The 25,191-nt window shown below is 43.8% G+C and overlaps 1 protein-coding gene across 1 annotated transcript in view; it reads right to left on the reverse strand.

Moving 5' to 3' along the window:
- SLC15A1 (solute carrier family 15 member 1) overlaps window positions 1-25,191 on the reverse strand; it is a 68,794-nt gene that overhangs the window by 21,284 nt on the left and 22,319 nt on the right. Inside the window, exons 2-16 of the mRNA XM_004054676.5 lie at window positions 21,748-21,764; window positions 21,274-21,355; window positions 21,029-21,170; window positions 18,819-18,938; window positions 16,710-16,809; window positions 16,401-16,491; window positions 14,142-14,225; window positions 10,808-10,890; window positions 7,429-7,515; window positions 6,767-6,856; window positions 4,792-4,836; window positions 4,667-4,699; window positions 4,497-4,585; window positions 3,609-3,690; window positions 1,057-1,176 (exon numbers count right to left, since the gene is read on the reverse strand). Coding sequence (XP_004054724.2) covers window positions 1,057-1,176; window positions 3,609-3,690; window positions 4,497-4,585; window positions 4,667-4,699; window positions 4,792-4,836; window positions 6,767-6,856; window positions 7,429-7,515; window positions 10,808-10,890; window positions 14,142-14,225; window positions 16,401-16,491; window positions 16,710-16,809; window positions 18,819-18,938; window positions 21,029-21,170; window positions 21,274-21,355; window positions 21,748-21,764 — 1,265 coding nt within the window. The remainder of the gene's footprint in view (window positions 1-1,056; window positions 1,177-3,608; window positions 3,691-4,496; window positions 4,586-4,666; window positions 4,700-4,791; window positions 4,837-6,766; window positions 6,857-7,428; window positions 7,516-10,807; window positions 10,891-14,141; window positions 14,226-16,400; window positions 16,492-16,709; window positions 16,810-18,818; window positions 18,939-21,028; window positions 21,171-21,273; window positions 21,356-21,747; window positions 21,765-25,191) is intronic.

Consider the following 25,191-nt stretch of genomic DNA (forward strand, 5'->3'; position numbering starts at 1 on the left):
GTAATCCCAGCTATTTAGGTGGCTAAGGCATGAGAATCGCTTAAACCCAGGACGCAGAAGTTACAGTGAGCCAAGATAGCACCACTGCACTCCAGCCTGGGCGACAGTGTGAGGCTCTGTATTTAAAAAAAAAAAAAAAAAAAAAAAAGATCTCTGGGGCTGGGACCCAGGTATCAAAATTTTCAAAGCTCTCCTGGTGATTCTGATATGGGCTGGAGGTTGAGTACTACAAATCCAGAACAAAGGTGATCTAGAGCAGGGCTTTCCATCCTTGGCACTGTGAACATTTGGACCAGGTAATCTTTGTTATGGAGAGCTGTATGTCAGCATCCCTGGCTTCTACATGAGACGCCAGCAGCATACTCCCAGTTGCTACAACAAAAAATGTCTCCAGAGATGGCTAAATGTCCCCTAGCATCAAAATCGCCCCCAATTTAGATCCTTGATCTGGTGGTTCCAGGCTCCAGCAGCAGCAGCATTCCTGAGAGCTAGTTAAATGCAGCATTTCAGACCTGCTGATTAAGAATCTGCATTCTGGCCGGGTATGGTGGCTCACACCTGTAATCCCAACACTTTGGGAGGCTGAGGTGGGCGAATCACCTGAGGTCAGGAGTTCAAGACCAGCCTGGCCAACATGGCAAAACCCTGTCTCTACTAAAAATACAAAAATTAGCTGGGCGTGGTGGCACACACCTGTAATCCCAGCTACTCAGGAGGTGAAGGCAGAAGAAATGCTTGAACGTTTGTGGAGGCAGAGGCTGCAGTTAGCCAAGATTTTGCCATTGCACTCCAGCCTGGGTGACAGAGCAAGACTCCATCTAAAAAAACAAAAAAATTCTGCATTTTACCCAGCTCCCTGGGCAATCTGCATACACAACACACAACACAGTGTGGAGCACACTGGTTTAGAATATAGCCAACATGAGATCAAGATCCTTAGTTCACTTCTGGGCTGGCCTTGGCATTTATACAAGGACCAAGAAAAACAGCTTCTCTAAATCCTATTATAACAGGGTCAGAAGATGAAAAAGAAGGCAGCAATTTCCTTCTACTTACTTGAGACATTGGGCCAAGTGTCACCATCTCTCCAGGAAGAGATATATTCATGGTATTGTTTCCTATATTCAAAACTTTAATTTGGACTTCGTTTCCTTTGGGGAAGACTGGAAGAGTTTTCTGAGCAAAATGAAAGAAAATTGGCAGTGAGGTCTTCAATACAACACGGAAAGTCATCTTAACCGTGACAAGGGGGTGCTTTCCTCCAGCTGGGAAAAGCTGTGCTGGCTGAAACACGCCAGGTGTCTCCCACTAAGCTGCCAATCACAGACCTCGTGGCACCCACAGAAATGACTTTTGCACGGAATACTGAAGTGATATGGTTTGGCTGGGTCCCCACCCAAATCTCATCTTGAATTGTAGATCCCATAATTCCCGGGTGTTGTGGGAGGGAATCAGTGGGAGATAACTGAATCATGGGGGTGGCTTCCCCCGTGCTGTTCTTGTGGTAGTGAGTAAGACTCACAAGATCTGATGGTTTTATAAGGGAAAACCCCTTTTGCGTGGCTCTCTTTCTCTTTTTGCCTGCAGCCATGCAAGATGTGCCTTTCACCTTCTGCCGTCCTATTGTGACACTTCCCCAGCCATGTGGAACTGTGAGTCCATTAAACCTCTTTTTCTTTGTAAATTACCCAGTCTTGGGTATGTCTTTATCAGCAGTGTGAGAATGGACTAATACGTGAACAAGTCAGAAAGATGCTGCTCTTATCTTATCTAGCCACTTCCAGCCCAAGGGCTGTCAAGATACGAAGCCGAATATCTGACGGCTCCGAGTCACTATAACCTAAACAAATATCCTTCTTGTCATGACACCTGAGATCTACCGTCACCCGACTCCAGTGTTCTACTGTAAGTCTGGAAGCCCAGTCCCCAGCCCTAGACATAGCAGTGTACACATCTCACAAGTGCCTTATGCTCTCCTGCCTCCATACCTTTGTTCAGAGTTTTTGTCTTTTTTCTACAATGCCCTCTTTCAAAACCCAGTGTCACTGAAGCAATCCATGTCCACCTTAGCCCACAATTCATCTTCCACAAAGCTAGCTATGTCCAAGAGGAGCGTGAGTACAGCCATGTTCATGGCGGCACTGTTTGCAATAGCCAAAAGGTGCAGGTAACCCAAGTGCCTGTCGGGGGTGAATGGATGAACAATGTGGTGTATACACACAATGGGTTTAGTATTCAGTTTACAAAGGAAGGAAATTCTGACACAGTCTACAACAGGAGGAACCTTGAAGACAATATACTAAGTGAAATTAGCCAGTCACAAAAGGACAAAGACCATATAATGCCACTCATAGGAAGTGCTAGAGTAGTCAGATTCATAGACTCAGAAAGTAGAATGGGGGTTGATGGGGCTAGGGAAAGGGGAAATGGGAGTTGTTTAATGGGTATAGAATTTCAGTTTTGTGAGATGAAGAGTTCTGAAGGCTGACTGCACGACAACGGGAAGGTATTTAACGCTACTGAACTGTACACTTAAAAATGGTTAATATGTGACCGGGCATGGGGGCTCATGCCTGTAATGCCAGGACTTTGGGAGGCTAAGGTGGGAGGATTGATTACCAGCCTGAGCAAAACAGGGGGACCCTGGCTCTACAAAAAAATTTTAATAAATTAGTCGAGTGTGGTGGTGCATGCCTACAGTCCTAGCTACTCAGGAGGCTGAGGTGGGAGGATCGCTTGAGCCCAGGAGGTGTGGCTGCAGTGAGCATGATTGCACCACTGCACTCCAGCAGCCTAGGCGACAGAGTGAGACCCTGTTTTAAAAAATTAAAAAGAAAAAGAATACGGTAAATTTTATGTTATATATAATATATATTTACTGCAATTAGTTTTTTTTAAATTTAAAGATATTAAAAGAGCTGCTCTGCCTGTGGAGTAGCCAGTCTTTATTCCTCTACTTTCTTAATAAACTTGCTTTCACTTAAAAATATAAACAAAGATATTAAAAGATGGGGGGGAGGGAAGGAACGAGAGAAAGACAGAGAGAGAGAGGCAAAGAGAGGGAGGAAGTGGTGGGGAATGGTGGGGAGAGGGAAGAGACTCTTACCCACCACATAGCCCTGTTTCTAGGAGCTGATCTCAGACTACCAGCATTAGGAGTCTAGTTTAGCCCACTGCGAGTCCAATAGATGTGTGGATTAACTTAGAAACCAATCCTTTTTAGAAACACTAGAATTCAAAATACATTCTCCCATCAAAAAGACCATTTACACACATTTGAAGTGATGCTTGTTTGTAAGTGATGAACTTCTTTTAACCAGATCCCCTGGGAGTTCAGATTGTGAAGGAACACGTTCTGTAAACTTCTTTTCCATTATAGAAACTGTATTATACATGCAAGCTACTTATGTAAGCCTTTTTCCCCTACTGAAGCCCACCCACTTTACCCTCACACCCATGGTGCCTCCCACTGCCCACAGCTCCAGGGCTCAGTTTACAGAGAAAGACCTCAGCCTCCCCTAATCCGCTTCATCCTGAAGAAAGACGATTCTGAACGCTCCACCTAAATCCACCAGGAAAGGACATGGGAGAACCAGGGGACAACTCACATCGATTTCCACCTGCACGATGGCAGCCACCACAAAGGCCATGGAGGCCAGGAACATGCCAACTGTCATCCTCTTCAAGGAGCTGATGGCAGAAGAGAAGAGTGACTCTCAACCAGTTTCACATAGATGAGCTAAGCTAAACCCCCACCTCCACCATCCCCCCAACAAAACTAAATTCCTCCAAAAACATGGGCTTGAAAGCACCTCTCCCCATCTTGGTCATGGATTCATGAGGATTCAAGGAGGATAAGTGGAATATAGCTTCTTGTTTGCATATTTACTTTTTTTTTTTTTTTTTTTTTGAGACAGAGTCTCTTTCTGTCACCCTGGCTGGAGTGCAGTGGCACAATCTCAGCTCACTGCAACCTCTGCCGCCTAGCTTCAAGCAATTCTCATGCCTCAGCCTCCAGAGTAGCTGGGATTACAGGTGAGTGCCATCACACCCAGCTAAGTTTTCGTATTTTTAGTAAAGATGGGGATTTGCCATGTTGGCCAGGCTGGTCTCGAACTCCTGACCTCAAACGGTCTGCCTGCCTTGGCCTCCCAAAGTGCTGGAATTACAGGCATGAGCCACTGTGCCTGGCCTGTATATTTACATTAATTTCTAGAAACTATGGTTCAGGTGATACTGCAGATTACAATGACCATTCCTATCATCTGCATAGAGAAGAAAGCCTTGATTAAAGGCCTTTTCAGGCTGTCAATCACAGCATTTTTATTTTAAAGAACATTTTCAGAAACATCAGCACACGAACATTTGTTTTCTTCATTCTTCAAAACCCTATCCTCTAGGCGAGGTTGCGGGAAGGGCTGCAGGCTGAGCGCAGCCCATCTGCAAAGCCCTGGGACCAAGGGAGCCTCAACCAACCCAACCCACCCGTCACCTACGTGAAATTGAAGCCACATTTTGCAATGAGAGGGTACAGCACAGCATCGAAGATCGGGACCATGATCACGATCAGGATGGCGTTCACGGTCTGCAGAGGAAGTGGAGGAGAAATGTTAAGCTTGTCTCAAAGACGACTCTGATCCCTGAAAGCAACTTACATGTCTTCTACCTGCATCTGATCGGGCTGAATTTCAAGAGCTCCCTAAAAAGAGAGGACAACAATCTCAGTGAAAAATGTCATGAAAGGGAAGAAGAAAGGGGACAAAGAAACTAAAGCAAAGGAGTCAAACTTACGATTTTCCCGGACATAGTTGTTGCCTGCAGTGTCCACCTGGAGCCCTTAAAAATGAATACATTTGCTGTATTATTTGGGGATGTGGGTTTTTAAAATTTTACAAGACAATGGTGAGTCTTTTCCAAATCAGGAATGAGGTCTGACATGTTATGGGATTTAAAGTTGTCTTAAACATCAAGTTAATCTCCCAGCTCTATTATAATACTAGGTCAAAAGAAACAAGTTGCATTTCTAGTGTACGAGGGAACACAATATGGAGTGCTCCAACCCCTCCTGAAGCTGCACAAAGCAGTACCCTGAGATGAAGCTATCCCTAGGAAATACAAAAATGCATTTCTGAGGCTCGTTGGAAAGCGTGGCATCGTCTGCAAGGTAAAAGCAGCTGTGTATGTTGCAGATGGTCCATATTCACTGCCATCCAAGATTCAAAAATATTATTGTTAACAGCCATTTTGACGGTCTAGGCTGGTTCCACCCAGATCTCCATCAAGAGAGTGGTGGATTTATACCTGGGCAGCCCCTTTACAGTCAACCTGTTTCACAGTGAAAGAGGACCCAGGACTGTACAGGTAAATATGATTATGTCTATGGAAGACTAAACATGTAAATGCTTCCGTATGAATCCATCAACTCCACTAGAAAGACATCATAGAAAGTCAGGAAATTGGCCAGGTGCAGTGGCTCACACCTATAATCCCAGCGCTTTGGGAGGCCGAGGCGCGTGGATCACCTGAGGTTAGGAGTTGGAGACCAGCCTGGTCAACACAGCAAAACCCCATCTCTACTAAAAATTGGCCAGATGTGGCGGCAGGTGCCTGTAATCTCAGCTGCTCAGGAGGCAGAGGCAGGAGAATCTCTTGAACTTGGGAAGTGGACGTTGCAGTGAGCCAAGATAGTTCCACTGTACTCCAGCTTGGGCGACAGAGTGAGACTCTTGACTCAAAAAAAAAAAAAAAAGAAATCTACCCCTGTTTGAGTTCTTCATACAGGCCAGTCACTGAGTACCTTATGGATATTCTCACACTGGACCCTCACAGCCTTGCAGAGGGTGATTAGCACCCTTTGGAAAATGTTAAGGGTTATTACAGTGACTCAAGTCTCACAGCTACCAGGTGAGGAGTGTGTTTCCAGTGACCGGCTCCTGTCCGCATGCAGTGCTGCCTCCCGGGTCTGTCTGACACATCTCAATCTCCTACTTAAAATGAGGAGATGAATGTGTACACTCACATTTCTCCCAAGCAATGGCTTATCCCTATCATCATCCTCCCTGCTCAAACCACATGTGTTCATATATTTTTTTTTAACTCAATTTCCTAAGAGAAACAATAGCTATTTTTTTGTTCTGTAAACCAGGATTGATCTTTAAAAACAAACACTTTCCAATAGCTTTGGTTACTGAGCCCCATGCACTGAGTTGTCTAACATGATTGTGAAAAATTCCTGGGTATGTGTCTTAGGGCTGTGGTAGAAAGAGACAATAGGTCACCTGCCAGGTTTTAGGTCCCTGCTTGGAGAGGAGTCATTTTTCACCCCATGATGGTACTTCTAGCCCAAGCATTCCATCTTACAGTGGAAGAGATCAAGTCCCTCTCCATTTATGTATGGGCTCCATAAAAGGCAATGTATCTTGTTACCACGGTGTATTAGTAGGAAAACAAACTCTTGACTCTCAGTTTTGATTGGAAGAGTGCTGGATGAAATCTTTCCCAAGGCTACTTGACTTGACCTCATGTAATTGTCTTCATTGTTAGCAACAGAAATGTGGATAGAACTACCTAGAATTGCTTTTGGTTTTGTTTTGTTTTGTTTTTTTACAATAAACTCAATGTGATCTAACAATTAAACAAATGAAATATAAATAAGAAACTGGAGGAGAACTTTTTAGGTGTGAAATACGAAGTGAGCCTTGGTACCTGGCAGTGCGGGATGTATGCTTGCTCCGTGAAGAGGAGCGCAAGCAGAGTTTCACATTACCTGCTGGTCAAACAAGGCCCAGAACATTGGGAGTGGAATATACAGGAACATCACCCTCGTAACCATCTTAATTTGGGAGATGAGCCGCTCCTGTAGTTGGAGTGGGGAAGGGACAAATCAGCCACACCCTGTGTCCTGTGCGACTCATGGCTTACAGGTGCTGCTGATTTCAGTGGAGACACAGATATTTGCATCTAGAGGCAAGCTGGGAGGTGATTAATCCAAAACATACTGCCGCAGTTTTCTTTAGAAAATCGAAAATGTCTAAACTATTTAAAATATGAGTGAAAACATCTATTTAGGAGGTAAATTACGTGAATTTACTAAATGTAAATCCCACCACCGCCGTCACCACCTCTTGACTCTCCTATATTCAAACTAAGGTTATGTGATCCCAATTACATATAATTAATGCCAGATTATACCAAATGAAAAACTATGGAAAGGTAATATTATTTCCAGATCTATTTGAAAGATCTAATTGAAAGATCAAGTTCTTTCAATTAAAAAAATGCACTCATGCATAGTTTTATTTAATATGCTGTAAAGGTTAGGAAGGTATCACTGATCATTTTGTCCATGTAACCTTAATCTGAATTGAGATTTTTGAGTGTTCACTTCCTGGGGGAATCAGGGTCATTGTAGCAATGACCGTTACTTACATCGTATTTCTCTTTAGCCCAGTCCAGCCAGTGCTCCCTCTTGGGAAATGCCTTACTCCGATGCCTAAATCTATTTTTGATGGCAAACTGAAGGAAGGAAGAAAAATCAAATTTCAAAACAGGACCAACAGCTTTGTCAGGGAAGCACATTTCAATTAAACTACCTTTAGTAGAAAAATATACGTGTGAGAAAAGCAAAATACACAATTGTATCTACTAGTATATGAGCACTTATTTCTATTAATAGTCTCTTTCCAACTAAGAGCATTTGAGTTGGGGTGAACAGAATTAAGCTGTGTCCACTTTACTCTCCAGATCCTCTAGAGAAGCACGCCCAATAGAAATACAACACGTGTTTGCAATTTAAGTTTTCTAGTAGCCGGCTTAAAAAGTGAAACAGGTGAAATTCATTATACATACATTTATATAACATGATAAACCCCACTATGATTTTAATAGGTAATCAATATTTAAAAATTAATAAGAATTTTTACCTTCTTCTTCCATATTGTCTTCAAAATCCAGAGAATATTTTACACTTATGACATAATCTCAGTTTATTTGTTTGTTTTTGAGACAAGGTCTTGCTCTGTCGCCTAGGCTGGAATACAGTGGCACTGTCTTGGCTCACTGGAGCCTTGACCTCCCAGACTCAAGTGATCCTCTCAGCTCGGCCTCCCAAGTAGCTGGGAGCACGGGTATGTACCACCATGCCTGGCTAATGTTTTAATTTTTTTTTTTAATGGAGACAGGGTTTTGCCGTTTTGTCCAGGCAGGTCTCAAACTCCTGAGCTCAGGCGATCCACTCGCCTCAGCCTCCCAACGTGCTGGAGTGGCATGAGCCACCATGCCTGACCAGCATATCTCAATTTGGATGCTAGATTTTTATTAGAAATACTTGATCTGTATTTAGGTTTTATAAAGTTTGTGTTTGAAATATCAGATTTACATACTAAGTTGTTTCAAACATACTTAAAGTCCTTCCAATAACTGAACTATTAGTTTTTAAGAGTAAGAACACACTACAGAGAAATACATTTATTAAAAAATTAAGGCTATAGGGAAACATATTTTAAGATATAATAACACAGGTCAGAAAAATACGATGGCCCACCCATCATAAAATTAGGGGCCACTAAGATTCCTTGTTAGTGTTGTTTAGGAAAAAGGCCTTTGGGAAGAGCAAAGTGCATTTGCAATGACACAGCAAGAGGTGAGGCTGGTGGAGGCTGGAGGCATGAGCATGATCGAAAGGCAGTAAGTTGGCCAGGCGCAGTGGCTCCCACCTGTAATCCCAGCACTTCGGGAGGCTGAGGTGGGCGGATCACTTGAGACCAGGAGTTCAAGACCATCCTAGCCAACATAGCAAAACCCCGTCTCTACTAAAAATACAAAAATTAGCTGGGCGTGGTAGTGTACGTCTATAGTCTCTGCTATTTGAGAGGCTGAGGCTGAGGCAGGAGAATTGCTTGAATCTGGGAGACGGAGGTTGCAGTGAGCCGAGATCGTGCTACTACACTCTAGCCTGGGTGTCAGAGTGAGACACTGTCTCAAAAAGAAAAAAAAAAAAAAAGAAAAGCAGTAAGTCGAAGCTACAGGCTGACTTTAGGATACTTCGCAATATAGTTCTCATAACCCTAAATAGCTTGAAGTTGTTCTTCTGGAGTTTGAACTAAGTTGTCAATGACTTGTTAAGGAAGGACTTGGATTGGTAATTGGCAAGGTCCCCTCTTTGCTTGGAAAAAGCTTTTTGGTGGGAACAGGTCTAATGTGAGAAGAAAAGAGTATAGCTGCCCTTGAAGGGATTTTTTTGACAGGGAGAGGGCACATTTATTTCAAAAAGTGAAATACAACACAATACAACAGTCTAATAGTACAATACAATTGAAATATAATACAATAATCCCAGCACTTTGGGAGGCTGAGGCGGGCGGATCACCTGAGGTCAGGGGTTTGAGACCAGCCTGGCCAACATGGCAAACCCTGTCTCTACAGAAATAGAAAACTTAGCCAGGTGTGGTGGAGTGTGCCTATAGTCCCAGCTACTTGGTAGGCCGAGGCAGGAGAATCACTTGAACTGGGAGGCAGAGGTTGCAGTGAGCTGAGAGTGCACCACTACACTCCAGCCTGGGCGACAGAGCAAGACTCCATCTTAAAAAAAAAAAAAAAAAAAGAAATGAAATATAATACAATAATCTAATGCAATAAGGCCAGGTAAGATAAAGTAAGTGATCTAAAATTATCTTAAGGCTACCTTTTCATCCACAAGATTCACACATGTGATTTTTTTTTTAATAAATGACACATTTACCTCCAGTTATACAACATATACAGTATGTTCACTAAAAAAAGTGGGGAGTGTATAAGGAAAAAAATCATTTGATTCCATTATCTAAGGATTCTACTCTCAACATTTATTTCCCACCCATAAATGTATGTGTATATGCATATACTATGGAGGTACTTATGGAAGAAACCATATTCTGCACATTCCTATTACTAAATATTCCTTAGAAACAAGACTGCTCCCGGTTGCGTGCTATGCCAGAGATGAACTGTAAGTTCAGCACTATCTTCCTATTTGCAGCAATTTGTGGGCTTACATTTTTGCTATTATAAGTATTACAATGATAATCTTTGTACCTGAGTCTGTGTTCACTTTTTAAATATTTTTTTCTTACTCTAGTTTTGTTTTGAGACGGAGTCTCCCTCTGTCACCCAGGCTGGAGTGCAATGGCACAATCTCGGCTCACTGCAACCTCTGCCTCCCAGGTTCAAGCAATGCTCCTGCCTCACCCTCCCGAGTAGCTGAGATTACAGGCACCCGCCACCATGCCTGGCTAATTTTTGTATTTTTAGTATAGACAGGGTTTTGCCATGTTGGCCAGGCTGGCCTCGAACTCCTGATCAAGTGATCCGCCCGCCTAGGCCTCCCAAAGTACTGGGACTACGGGCATGAGCCACAGTGCCGAGCCAATTTCTTACTCTTAATTCTTGAAAGCAGCATGACTGACTTGAAGCAACTGAACACCTGAGACTCTTGCTACACATTGCCAAATTGAGCCTCCCCATTTTTGATTCACTGCTCCCTGACAAACCTCAAGCACTGTTCTGCCATTTTGACAGATGAGGAGTCACTTTGATTTGCTTTTCTTTGACCATTGATCTTATTTTATAAGCTCAAGAGCCATTTCTATTCTTCCCTTATTAAGTTCTGTTTGTGTCTTTTTCCATTTAGAAGAAGCTACAATTTACTGAAACAGTTAAGAACACTAAAAATATATTTAAAGGAAAGTCAAAGCTTAAATTTTAATTTAAAGAAAGTAGAAGGTTCTGAGGTGGTTAAATAGCCTTGAGAAAGAGCAGCTGAGATACTTACACAGATGCACTTGGCCACTTTACCCATGATGTTGCCCTGTGGCTTGAACTTCTTGTACATCCCACTGCCAAGGACAAACACAACTAGATAGGGCAGAAGAAGACATGTCAGCAAAGCATGTGACCGAGCGACCTGTGGCCTAGAGAGATGCGCCTTTATTTGAGTTATAACTTTGTTTTGGGATAATGGGATTACTTATGGAATGGGTTTACCTTCCAACCTCACAGTTTAGAAAATGCTTTTAACTCTCACAATCCACGAAAACCTCTGAGTAACGTTAGGTTTGTGTTCTAATATGCAACCTGTAAGCCTGATATCATCTACTTCCCATAGCTTAAGGTAGCTCACGTACACTCACACAGCTATTTAAGCACAAGTTCTATCTCTATTTAAAGGGAGACAAAAGGAATCAGTACTTTCATATAACACATTAATGTACTATTCTACTAAGACAATAAATGGGGCCAGGCGTGGTGGCTCAAGCCTGCAATCCCAGTACTTTGAGAGGCCGAGGTGGGCGGATCACTTGAGGTCAGGAGTTTGAGACCAGCCTGATCAACATGGTGAAAACCCGTCTCTACTAAAAACACAAAAATTAGCTGGGTGTGGTGATGGGCACCTGTAATCCCAGCTACTCGGGAGGCTGAGGCAGGAGAATTGCTTGAACCCAGGAGGTGGAGGCTGCAGTGAAATGAGATCGTGTCACTGCACTCCAGTCTCGGTGACAGAGTGAAACTCCATATCAAAATAACAAAAATAAAAATAAATGGAGCTGTAATCTTCTGAATGCAATGGGAAGAGAAACCTTTTTCTTTCTCTTTTTAATATTCAGGAAAAAAGAATTAATCTTAACCATATGTGGCAGAAATTTTTTCTGTGGTCACTGTACAGAAGCAGTTAAAATTAATTGCATCTGCAGCTACAGTTTTATGAAAGTTAGAAGCACCTTTCCAATGAGGTCATTCTTCCACGGACGTTTTTGGCAAGTCATATTGTGAAAATAACTTAGAAAAAAACCATTCTGGGGCTGAGTGTGGCAGCTCATGTCTGTAATCCCAGCATTTTGGGAGGCCAAGGCAGGAGGATCACTTGAGACCAGTAGTTCAAGAGCAGCCTCGGCAACATAATGAGATCCTATCTCTATCATCTTATTAAAAATTTTTAAAAATTTAAAGCATTGTTGCAAGTATCTCTGAAAACATAGTCCATATACTAGGATTTCTGATTATCCAATACCACAGTTCAATAATTTAAAAACACCGATAGCTTGAATTCTACTTATTTTTCTCAATTAAGAGGGTCTGAGATTTTTGACAGGTGCTAGCTCCAAGTATGTGCCTATACTATAGGTGCTCTTTATAGCTGATAAAAGAGATGTTTACTTATATTCTTGCCCAATGTCAACATTTCTGAATGCAGACATGGATGGTAAAGATGTCCAAGAGATTGAGTCTATGTTTTCTTTTACCACTAATATTTAATCTTTAAGCTTCTGATTAACTGAAACCTAATTCAAGCATAGGAATTTCTAGAGGCAGTGTTGACACATCGGATTTGGCCTGTTCTCAATTCCTCCAGAAGAAAAAGCATAATCTTCGATAGAGGAATGACTTATACAGATGAGATAAGAATGTACCTAACGTGCTTAATACAGTCTCTGGTGTAAAGCAAGACTTTTGGAAATGCTCTCTGTCTCCTGCCAAGAATTAGAGAGGAGGAGGTATCAATGAGCCTGCTAGGGGACGGTGGCAGTATGGGAAGAACCATAGAAGAAAAGAGACATTAAAAAGAGAATACTGAGTTCTCACCTAAATGAAAGGGGAAAGCTAAATTGCTACACTGTGAGCAAAAGATATTGAAAATGGTCCTATTCCATGCACTACTAAGATCTGAAAACAAAAATTGGAGAGAGAGACGTGATTGTCAGCTGAGCAAAGCTGATGACAACCTCATTTGAGTGGGAGAAGGGGCTCTGAAGAGTTGAGGTGGCCGCTGGGCTGTTTTCTTTTTGCACCGTTCTTGGCCACCTTTCACATCCAAACATCCCATGTAGAAAACGCCACCTTTCCTAAAAGCCAATGCCAAGAACTAATGTGCCAATGAATGCCTCGAATAGACATATATGTTCTGTCCAGTGGGAAAGAATTCTAGTAGAAACATATGGGGGGCGGGGGGTGGTGATACTAGTTTGGTGCAAAAGTTATTGCGGTTTTTGCCATTACTTTTAATGGCAAGAGCTGTAATTACTTTGGCACCAACCTAATCGATTATGGAAATGTAGATGTTCATTGGAGTGTTTCAATGGCAACTGAACCAGGTTGCCATTTCTTCAAGCAAGTTATAGATACGTACATGTTGACAAGAACAAAAGCTTTTAGCCTTGGGTTCAGCTAATCCAGCAGATTCTATCACCTTCATCTTTTTTTTTTTTTTTGAGACAGGGTCTTGCTCTATCATCCAGGTTGCAGTGTTGTGGTGCAATCATGGCTCACTGCAGCCTCGACCTCCCAGGCTTAAGCAATCCTTCCACTTAAGCTTCCAGAGTAGCTGGGACTACAGGTGTAAGCCACAGCACCCAGCTAATTAAAAAAACAAGCAAAACAAACAAACAAAAACAACAACAAAAAAACCAGCTGGGTGTGGTGTCTCATGCCTATAATCCCAGCACTTTGGGAGGCTGAGGTGGGTGGATCACCTGAGGTCAGGTGTTCGAGACCAGCCTGGCCAGCATGGTGAAACCCTGTTGCTACTAAAAATAAAAAATACGTGGTGGCCGGTGCCTGTAATCTCAACTACTTGGGAGGCAGAGCCAGGAGAATCGCTTGAACCCCAGAGGCGGAGGTTGCAGTGAGCTGAAATCACACCATTGCACTCCAGCCTGGGTGACAAGAGCAAGACTCTGTCTTTTTTGTTTGTTTGTTTTAGAGGTAGGGTCTCTCTCTGTCGCCTAGGCTGGTCTTGAACTCCAGGCTGGTCTTAAACTCAAGGGATCCCCCTGCCTTGGCCTCCCAAAGTGCTGGGATTACGGGCATGAGTGACCATGCTGGGCCTCTCTCACCTTCATCTTAATCTGCCTAAATAGTATTACACCTTTCAATGACCAACTCAGTTGGTTCCTTTTCCTGTAATTCTTTTTTTGATCCTATTCCCTCAGAATTGATGTGCCAATCCTACTTTCTTTGAATACTTAGAGCATGTTTAACATCTGATGCCAATTCTTCTCACTACTGTTTGTTGCCACTTGTTACATGCACTTTAAAAAATTAGTCACAATCATTCACGTAGGGCCTGACCTGGTCCTAGGCTTCTATTAATTCAACCGATTTCCACTTACTCAGGGATACAGCCATGAGAGCAGCAGGAACCCCAAAGGCCAGTGGGTAACAAGCTTGTTTACTGTGAATTCCACATTGTTGAACTGGGGAGAAATGACAAGATTAAAATTGTTATGGCATTGGTAATGAGCATATAGTTCCCATTTGTAAAGATCCCTCACTGATAATTACATATTGCTTTCACGTACTGTTCTAGACACATCCATTTGCCTCACTGACATAATTGCCAGCTAAGTAAAGCAGCAGTGAAGCAGGAGGAGCAGGAGATGGAAACCAGTTCTAATCTCAGCTCCTAAATAGATGGGTGTTCCCGGCTTGGCCAAAATCAGTGGCCCCCTCTTGGTTCTGTGGATTTTCTTTACGGGGGAGATAAAGATGACCTGGATACACTAACTTGATTATATGGGACTCAGTAAATCAAAAGTACACTGGAAAATCAATATTATATGTTCCTGAATTCATGCCAATCAGGTAGCAATTCGATGACCTAGGGCAGGGGTTGGCACACTTTTCTGTGAAGGGCCCAACAGTAAATATTTCAGGCTTTGTGAACCATTGGTCTCTGTCAACTACTTAACCCCACCTTTGCAGGGGAAATCAACTGTAGACAATACATCAATGAATGGTCTTGCCCAGATTTCTGGATTCGGCCCATGGGCCACTGTTTGGCAACCTCTGACCAACAGCTATTTTAGCTTTGAAATCCCAGGCTTTATATATATATTTATAATAAATAAATAAAAATTATTTTAAAAGTAAGCCTTTGTAAGAAGTCATAGAGATTCCTGGAAATCCTTTCTATGGAATGCTGGCGCCTCCAGGCATGATCTGATGCTATCAGGGTTTTGCTTTGGTTCAGCTTTCTCACAATTCGGGAGAGAAAGAAGTTAACTAGCAGAAGTGACACTCATGCAAATGTTTCCTGTTCATGGCAAAAAATAATTTTCCCCCTATAAAGAATAGAAATTTGATAGTCAAATCTGTATTTGAACTGATTCATTATCAACTAATTAACAAGTTACATAAAATTTTTGTCACATATTCACTTTATATTTGTATGAGAGTCATGAATTTCCTTTTAAAAAATTATCCTTTAACAGATTCTATAATTTAAACATGCACCCTCTAGTAGAACATAGAGGTGGGAGAGGTGAGCTAACAGGACACACAAATAAAAGCTGTTACATTTTTATACAAAACAAGTTGGAAAAAAACCAAAAAATAAAACAAGTTGGAATGAGGTTTAATTGTCTGTCATCTTCAAACCACTATGCTGTGGAGGAATACATAAATCCCCCTGAAATCTTTATTTCATAATCTAATCTGATTCAAATGTGGACAGGATGGTCTTGTTAGTTTGTCACCAGTAACACCACATATTCCCTTCCACGTGGGAAATTCGCAAACTCTCAATGGAGCATTAGCAAGCACAAACCTCTGATAGTTACTGACACTGTCCCATTCTCTTTATCTGAGCAGTTCTTTTGGAAATACTTGAGATGATGGGAAAGCAAAGAAAAAAACTTTGCCTTGGCCAGGCGTGGTGGCTCACACCTGTAATCCCAGCACTTTGGGAGGCCAAGGCAGGCAGATCACAAGGGCAGGAGATCGAGACCATCCTGGCTAACATGGTGAAATCCCATCTCTACTAAAAATACAAAAAAAATTATCCGGGCATGGTGGCAGGCGCCTGTCGTCCCAGCTACTCAGGAGGCTGAGGCAGGAGAGTTGCTTGAACCCAGGAGGTGGAGGTTGCAGTGAGCCAAGATCACGCCACTGCGCTCCAGCTTGGGTGACAGAGCAACACTCCTTCTAAAAACAAAACAAAACAAACAAAAAATCAATACAATTTTGCCCAGTAAACTCTTCCTAAGTCACAGAAATATCACTGGGGAGCAAAGCTTGAAGGCTAAAATGGCAGCTACGGCCACCAGCTTGGCTTCCAAGGCACCTCTCTTGCCTCTTACCTCTTACCATGAGCACGACTTTGCATGAATAACAGTTTAGGAAGATGGATGCCCATGCTAAGGATGGCTTAGACTCTCCAGTGGTCACTGGGATAAGGGATTTAAATAAGACGAAAAGGAGGTGAAATTCACAGGGAAGGAAGCACTTACTCCAGATTCCAACGTGCATCCCAGCATGTAGCTGACAGCTAGAAAACAGGGCAGAAGGGAAGAACAGAACAACACGAAGAAGACACGGACTTAGCCTTACAAAAAAAAGACCAACAGAAGTTCCTTTCAGGTATCTCTTACCTCTGAGCATGGGTGTGATGATTGTGGAAAGCAAACTTCCAGCATTAATAGCCAAGTAAAAGATGGAAAAAAATCTGTTTCTTTGTTTCTCCTGCAATGAAAAGGAGAAAGTAAGATGACTTTGGCTATCGATCAACTGAGTAGAGGGAGCTGATGATCTCATTTTACTACTAACTTAGTTTTGGTTGGTACCTTACTTTCTAATGTACTTAAAAAGAATCCGATGGAGAACAGACTTTGTGCCCATGGCCTCTGACTCCTGGATGTGTAGTTCATTCACGTGGGCTCTGGGGAGGCCCCTACTCTTACCTGGCCCTCTTCAAACTGATCTCCGCCAAACGCAGACACGCAGGGTTTGATTCCTCCAGTCCCGAGAGCTATCAGGGCCAGGCCGATCATGGACAGCACCCTGGGAAAGACAGGTTGTTAGGGCCAACACGGCAGATCCTAGCAAGTAGAAGCCCTCTCTTTTCCCCAGTTTCCCTCAGTGGGCCTGGCATAGTGACACACATAGAGAAGAAGACAATCTCGCGAGAAGCCAGCTCACAGGAATGCAGCGTGATAGTCAAATGCAAACTTGAACTCATGGGCCTTCAAACTCCTGCCCCCATCTAATAATTTACCATCCGGAAAACATAAAACAGTAGCTGGCGAGCTGAGCAAAGCCTTAGGTTTGGGGTTCTTTTGTAGCTTTATTGTTTCCAGTAAAAGAGAGGATAAATGAAATGTTATTGAACAAATATAAGCATTGTGTCTGGTACAGTCATAACCGACTCATAATAGTCATTAAGTAACACTGGAAAACATGATTTCATTGCAAAGCAGAATATCAGGTTAGGTAGTATGATCTCAGTTTGTTTACAAGGTACAGAAAACTGGAAGGAAATAGACTAAAAGATCTATTGTCATGTCTAGATGGTGGGATTAAGGGTTATTTAATTTACTCTTGTATTTTCTAGGTTATTGCTAAGTATTTTAACTCCTGAGTTGAAAAAAAAATTCATAGCATTTATTGACCCTCACTTTGTAGTTTTATTAAATTTACGGGTAGGTACTACAAATTTCTGGTTTTATAGGCATGTATCCCATATCTTCTTGGTTGCTAATGTTGCTTTTAAACACTTAAAAAATTTTATGAGACAGATAAAGTCAAGGAAAATATTGCACAGGTAAAGAATTCTTTAAAAATCATGCTTCCTGAACCAATCTTCCTGAATTGGCTGGCCAAATCACCCCTTTAATCTTGTCTGCCTCTTAATACAAGTTGCATTTAATGTTGTCAATCTAAGCATTTTAAAAGACAACAAAAACACGGCCAACTGAATATTATATACAATTTACTCTTGTGAGAATTTTAGGTGTGCTCCGATACGAACTCCATGAAATGAAAAATGAAAAGCTAAGATTTCTTGAGCACTGATCACTTGCCAGGCAGTGTTCTCGGTGCTTTACTTGGATTAACCCACAACAGTCCTACATGAAGTAGGTACTATTACAACCAACGAAACTGAGGCACAGAGGTTAAGAAACTTGCTCAAGCTCACACAACTAGGAAAGGGCACAGCCAGAATCTGGCTCCAAAGTCCATGTTCTTAACTGATATTACAGATTAGAAAACTGAGGCGCAGAGAAGAGCACCTCCCCAAGGCCACAGAGCTGCTCTGTGGGAGGGCTCACAGCCGCTCCCTCCACCGACACAGTTCCCTCTGGGCACCAAGAGTGCTGCATCAAGAGATCCAGTCTGGACAGCAGTCTGATCAACTGATAAGCCAGCAGTGTGGGGATTGCCGATACTAATTTGAGTTTCTATTCTTCTTTCCCAGCTCATTAGATAGTTTACTTATAGATCAAGGAACTGAAGCACAAAAACAGGAAACTAAATAAATCTCTACAACTAGTCTACTAGGCCAGACTGCAGTGAAGCAAGATTAATCCAGCACGTGAGCATTTATCCATAACACCTGCCATCCAGAGCCCAGCACAAACAGCTGGAACAAATATTTATGAAACGGGATTATTGAAAAATAGGCAGAAGTGTGGTACAAGACAGAAAACCAAAGGTCCTGGAGTCCCGAGGACACCTGGCAGTGTGAAGGATCAAGGTCTGTGGGACTTTATATCCCTCCAGGGTAGGTCAAGACCAACATGAATCCCCTGCGCACTGACTGTACCTCACATGGGATATGACGGCCCATGACAGCTGAGCCTCAGAGTGAGCAATGCCTCTAGACAACTGTTAGGGTGGTGACATCCTGAAGACCCAGCTCAATCTATTTGACAGCCTTCTCCATGCTGCCCAAGGGGGAGGAAAAACCTCCTTATGCTCTCAGTGAAGTTCAAGGAAAAAGACGAAGACTTAAGGCATCAAATGAGCACAAGGTGGGAGGGTGATGGGGGCAGCAGTGAGCACCAACTCACACGTGCACAGGAAGGCTGTCGGGGGTGCCATCATGGTTGTGGTCTGTGAGGTCATTAATGGAGCTTACTGAGATGACCGCTTGTCCAATTGTGTAGACAATGGAGAGCGACACAATGGTCCTGTGTTTCCAAAGATTAAGAGAATCCAAGTTAATTGCACAATAGCCGTCCACTTCTGACTCCACCACAAAAGACCCCCTCCTTGAAAGCTTTCAAGAGCCCAATCCTGAATACACTTATTTCTCGAACTTGAGTAACACTGTTAACTCTCAGGAAGTCACATGGGCAAAAAGAATAGAACAAAGTTTTGGGCTAGGCATGGTGGCTCATGCCTGTAATCCCAGCACTTTGGGAGGCCAAAGCAGGAGGACTGCTTGAGCTCAGGAGTTTGACACCAGCCTGGGCAACATAGCAAGACCCCATCTCAACAAAAAAATAAAAAATTAGCCAGGTGTGGTGGTGCATGCCTGTGGTCCTAGCTGCTCAGGAGGCTGAGGTGGGAGGATCACTTGAGTCCAGGAGGTTGAAGCTGCAGTGAGCCAGAATTGCACTACTGCACTCCAGACTGGGTGACAGAGCAAGACCCTGTCTCTTAAAAAAAAATTAACAAAATTTTGGCCAGAGGGCCAGGAGAGGGGAAAGATCCGCCTCCTGGGTTCACGCCATTCTCCTGCCTTGGCCTCCCGAGTAGCTAGGACTACAGGGGCCCGCCACCATGCCCGGCTAATTTTTTGTATTTTTTAGTAGAGACGGGGTTTCACCACATTAGCCAGGATGGTCTCGATCTCCTGACCTTGTGATCCACCTGCCTTGGCCTCCCAAAGTGCTGGGATTACAGGTGTGAGCCACCGCACCCGGCCTATATTTTTAAACAGTAAGAATTACTTATATTCTGATTGGTAATGATATTTGGCCAGGAAGTAGACCTTTGGTAATTTTTGTAGAATTCTTTAGAGGTAGTGATTCTTCTTTCTTCTGTCTATGCTACAGTTTGGTTATCTGTCTCCTGCAAACCTCAAGTTGAAATGTGATCCCAGTGTTGGAAGTGGGGCCTGGTGGGAGGTGTGTGGGACACTGGGGCAGATCCCTCATGAATGGCTTGGTGCTGTCCTCATGGTCATGAGTGAGTTCCTGCAAGAGCTAGTTGTTGAAAAGAGCCTGACACTTCCCTCCTCTCTCTCTTTCGCTTCCCCTCTGGCTATGTGATCTCTGCACATGCCAGCTCTCCTTCACCTTCCTCCATGAATGGAAGCAGCCTGAGACTTTCATCAGATGCTTGGTCTTCCAGCCAGCAGAATCATCAACCAAATATACCTTTTTCCTTTATAAATTCCCCAGCCTCAGGTATTCCTTTATAGCAACACAAGCGGACTAAGACAGCCCATGTCATTCCTTTGGCCTGGAAGAGCCTCTACTTCCTTCTTCATTAAGTCCCAGGAAAACTTTCCTGACAACATCCCACTGGGTGTGCTCGTGGAGCCCTTCCTGGAGGGCTGGGTGACTTCTCTCCTTAGTGACCTCACACCATGTGACCTCAAGCAGCGTGAGCCCCTCAGCAGCCAAGGGGTTATTTTAGAGAGTTTCTTCATATCCCCAGACCTTAACTCCATGCCTCACACATCACTAATAATAGACAGTATCCCTGCTACTGTGTCAAGATGTGACAAAGATGCTACATTTGTTTGCATTAGGGAAAAACAAAAACCTATAGATGCTACTTGCAGTCACTAAATGTCAGGCACTGTTTCAGGCTCTAGGGACAGGATACTGAGCAGAAACAGAGCTGTAAATGCTCTCCTAAGGGTTTGTTTCTGTTTTTAATTTGTTTTTGAGACAGGGTCTTGTTCTGTCATCCAGGCTGGAGTGCAGTGATGTGATCACAGCTCACTGCAGCCTTGACCTCTGGGGCTCAAGCGGATCCTCCCACCTCAGCCTCCCAAATAGCTGGGGCCACAGGTGTATGCCACTATGCCTTGCTAATTTCTTTATTTTTGGTAGAGATGGGTCTCACTATGTTGCCCAGGCTGGTTTCAAACTCCTGCCTCAGCCTCTCAAAGTGCTGGGATTACAGGTGTGAACCATACCACACCTGGCCTCTTCTAAGAGTTTCTGTTCTTTGATTCATTATTCCCAGATTCCACCACTACCAACTACAAAACCTACATTTACTTTTTGGCTTGTTTGTGAACAAGAAATTTCCAGCCACTCACTTGAACTTTCCCAGCCACGAGTCGGCGATAAGAGCTCCGAGAATTGGCGTCAGGTAGCACAGAGCCACAAACGTATGGTAGACGGCGGTGGACAGGTTATCATCCCAGCTGATGAAATTTGTGAAGTACAGAATCAGGATTGCTTTTGCAGAGGACAGGTGGAAGAGGAGGGGGAAACAAAGTTAGGACCGGTTATGGCCACTCCCGCTCTTCCCCGAAGGGTGAGAAACGGCCAATACAGTTACCTCGCATTCCATAGTAGGAAAATCTTTCGCAAAACTCATTGACCACGATGAAGAAGATGCTCAGGGGATAACCAAAGAAACTCTGACAAAAAAGAAACAAGCACAGGATTGAAATACACCCCCCACTGGTCCATAGCCACAAAGGAGCACCAGCGGCATGAAAGGCAGCCAACGCAGAATCAGTAACTTACCAGTGACTGTCTAGAGCAGGAAACTAGCATTTAATCATTTTATTCCCTACACTAATCCTTCCACATAGAGACAGCAATGAAATAAAGCGTCCAGTGGTATTGTTAGTCTGAGGAGGATTATCACAGCATTTCCTCAGGAGAGGACAACTCACATGGAAATCCGGGATCATACCCTCACTGGTTCCAGATGTACAGATCTGTTAGGTGAATGAACCCTTAGGGGTAAAACAGATGATAAAATTTACAAGATGAAGATATGGAGAGAAGGAAAAAGGGTACTCACGTGTGATTTGGACATTCCTAAAAGAAAAACAGAATCCCAATATTAAAGTCAAGCCATTACAATAGTTTTTGCTGTGTCTAAACTCAGAGCCTCTGACTTTTTAGGGTGGTCAGAGGGGGCATTCACCAAACAGCTCCAGCCCTCCCTGGGATCCCGGCCCCAGACTCATGCTTCTTATCTGAGGTGGGGCCTGGCATCTGTATTTTCTTTTAAGAAGCTCCTCAGGCAATTCTCGTATGCAGTCAAAATTGAGAAGCAGCAGCTCAGAGAATCAGGCCTAAACCATTTCCTCCTGAAACACTTCAAAGGCTGCCCATCGGGATAAAATCCACACATTCTAGCATGTTCTTCAATATCTGACAAGTGTTTTGGTGGGGATGAAATTTCTGTAATATAAAATGCTTCTGAGTGCCTGACACACTGTGCACACTCAACCGCCACCTCCTATGGCTTGGGCCCTGCCTGCCAGGCTCACCCCATGATTTGAGTCTTGTCACCGATATTCCCTTCCCAAATCATCTCTGATGTGCCTACATCACCATACTGTAATGATGGGCAGTTTATATTTTTGCTTCCCTTCTGGACCAGGTTCTGCAAGCGGAAGAATCATGTGCCATCCATCACACCAACATCCCCACTTTCAACGTCCTGTACAATACCTACCACTGGTAGGGGGTTATGTCACAAGAATGAATGAGAAGAGCAGGAAGAAACAGCCTGAGAATACAAGGGAGCCGGTGCACGTCAAGTCCAGTGGACTCTCCCATCTGCATCCTAGGAGCGCCTCATCCCCATCCCGTCAGCACCTGCTCTTCTGTCTCCCCGGAATTTTGGCAAAAGCTGAGCTGTGCCCTTGTCTCTAGTCTTTACACCTCCTCACTCTGCTCCTACACAAACACATTGCCCTGTGTTCATCCGTGTCTATCACATACTACCCTGTTTCCCACAGGACATCCATCCCATTCCCCCTCACTCACCCTGATTTCCTTATATTAGAGTTCTTTGTTGCCAGGGCTTCCTGAACATGCTCCACCTCCATTAGGAATCTAGGAATCGGTGACCCCATAGCAGTGGGTCTCACACTGGAGTGTGCCTCAGAATCACCAGAGGGCTTGCAAGAACAGATGGCTGGCCCCATTCCTGGAGTTGTTGATTCTGTAGGCCTGAGATGGACACTTGAGCTTGCATTTCTAACAAGCTCCCAGGTGTGGGTGCTGCCACTGGTCCAGGCAGTGTGCTTTGGGAATCACTACACTGGAAAATTATTCTTTAGACTGTTCTTTTCCCAGTGTTTGTTCTTGGCAGCTGTGTCAAAAACAAGTTGGCTATAAATGGATGCATTTATTCCTGGGTTCTCTTTTCTGTTCCATTGGTCTATGTGTCTGTTTCCACGCTGATTTGGTTACTACGGCTTTGTAGTATATTTTGACATCAGGTGGTACCTCCGGCCCTATTCTTTTTGCTCAGGATGACTTTGGCTTTTCGAGGCCTTTTGTTGTTGTATATGAATTTAGGATTTTTTTTCTATTTCTATGAAAGTTCTCATTGGATCTTGTCATTTGCAGCAATACAGATGAAACTGGAGGACATCAGGTTAAGTGAAATAAGCCAGGCACAGAAAGATAGATATCACACATTCTCACTCATATGTAGGAGCTCAAAAATTGATCTCATGGAGGTAGTAGTGGGTAGAATGGTGGTTACCAGAGGATGGGAAGGGTAGGTGAAGGTGGGAGGATGAAGCAAGGTTAGTGGATACAAAAACACAGTTCTGTAGAAGGAATAAGAGCTGGTGTTTGGTAGCACAACACAGTGACTACAGTTAACAAAAATTTATTGTATATTTCAAAATAGAGGCTGGGCGCAGTGGCTCACACCTGTAATCCCAGCACTTTCGGAGGCTGAGGTAGGCGGATCACTTCAGGTCAGGAGTTCAAGACCAGCCCGGCCAACATGGTGAACCCCCATCTCTACTAAAAAACACAAAAATTAGCTGGGCATGGTGGCACACGCCTGTAATCCCAGTTACTTGGGAGGCTGAGGCAGGAGAATTGCTAGAACCTGGGAGGTGGAGGTTGCAATGAGCCAAGATCGCACCACTGCACTCCAGCCTAGGCCACAGAGTAAGGCTCTGCAAAAAACAAACAAACAAACAAACAGAATAGATAGCAGATCTGGAATGTTCTCAACACAAAGAAATGATCAAGGTTTGAGGTGACGGATATTCCAAATATCCAGATTTGATATTAATTGTAAAATATTGTATTAATATTAATATTGTGTACCTCTATTAAAAATCATATGTACCCCATAAATATGTATAATTATTATGTATCCATAACAACTTTTTAAATCCTTAAAGCCCTACGGCAACCCGAGTGTTGCGAGCAGCAGCAGAGCTGCCCATATGAAAAGCAGCTCAACTGGAAGACAAGGCCTGCCTCTGTGGCTGGTATTTGAGAAGACTGACTTCTCTCTGCACCTGAGATTTGCATCTCTAACAAGAGTCAAGGTGATGTCAATGATGCTGGTCTGGGGACTACACTTGGAGGACCACATGCAGGCTGTGATGTCCTGCTGCCTAATGGCTCTACATAAGAGAGTTTTATCACTTCCCTGGTTCCAAACGCCAGAAAGACCACGCCAGCTATCCAGAGCAGACACCGAATACAGGAGCCATACAGCATGCGGAAGCCTCCACCACAGCACCCTCCTCCATCTCCCACACCGTTTCCCTCTGGGGCCCTTCCTTGCAGATTTACTGCCTTATATTTTCACTATGTGCAAGTTCAAAGCCCTATCCCACAATAAACAAAGCCACAACCCTGGCAGAGGAACTCCCTTCCTGACCCTGACCACGGGGTCCTCCAGCCTTCACCACCTCTTCCTGGGCAGGCGCCTTCCCTCCTGATCTGTCAGCCTGTGCTGGTGTTACTTCCACTCCTGCAGCTCGGCGTGGCCCCAGGGGCCTCCTACCAGATGGTCTTGCATTTTTGCCCACTTAAGAGCATTTTAGGGCTGGGCGTGGTAGCTCACACCTCCATCCGAGGTGGGCAGATCACTTGAGGTCAGGAGTTGGAGACCAGCCTGGCCAACATGGTGAAACCCTGTCTCTACTAAAAATACAAAAATTAGCTGGGCGTGGTGGCGCATGCCAGCTACTCAGGAGGCTGAGGCAGAAGAATCGCTTGAGCTTGGGAGGTGGAGGATGCAGTGAGCTGAAATCGCACCACTGCACTCCAGCCCGGGCAACAGAGCGAGACTCCGTCTCAAAAAAGAAAAAAAGGAAGGGAGGGGGAGGGAAAGGGGAGGGGAAGGGGAAGGGGCATTTTAGATGCTATTTTTAGTCCTTGTCCTAAGGGGGAAATACACTGTACTGGTTTCACAGGACCCCAGTTCCCAACTCTTCCTGCCTATTAGAGTTCTGGACAGAGATTTCTCCAC

The sequence above is a fragment of the Gorilla gorilla genome, chromosome 14 (genome assembly GCF_029281585.2).
Source record: "Gorilla gorilla gorilla isolate KB3781 chromosome 14, NHGRI_mGorGor1-v2.1_pri, whole genome shotgun sequence".
NCBI lineage: Eukaryota > Metazoa > Chordata > Mammalia > Primates > Hominidae > Gorilla > Gorilla gorilla.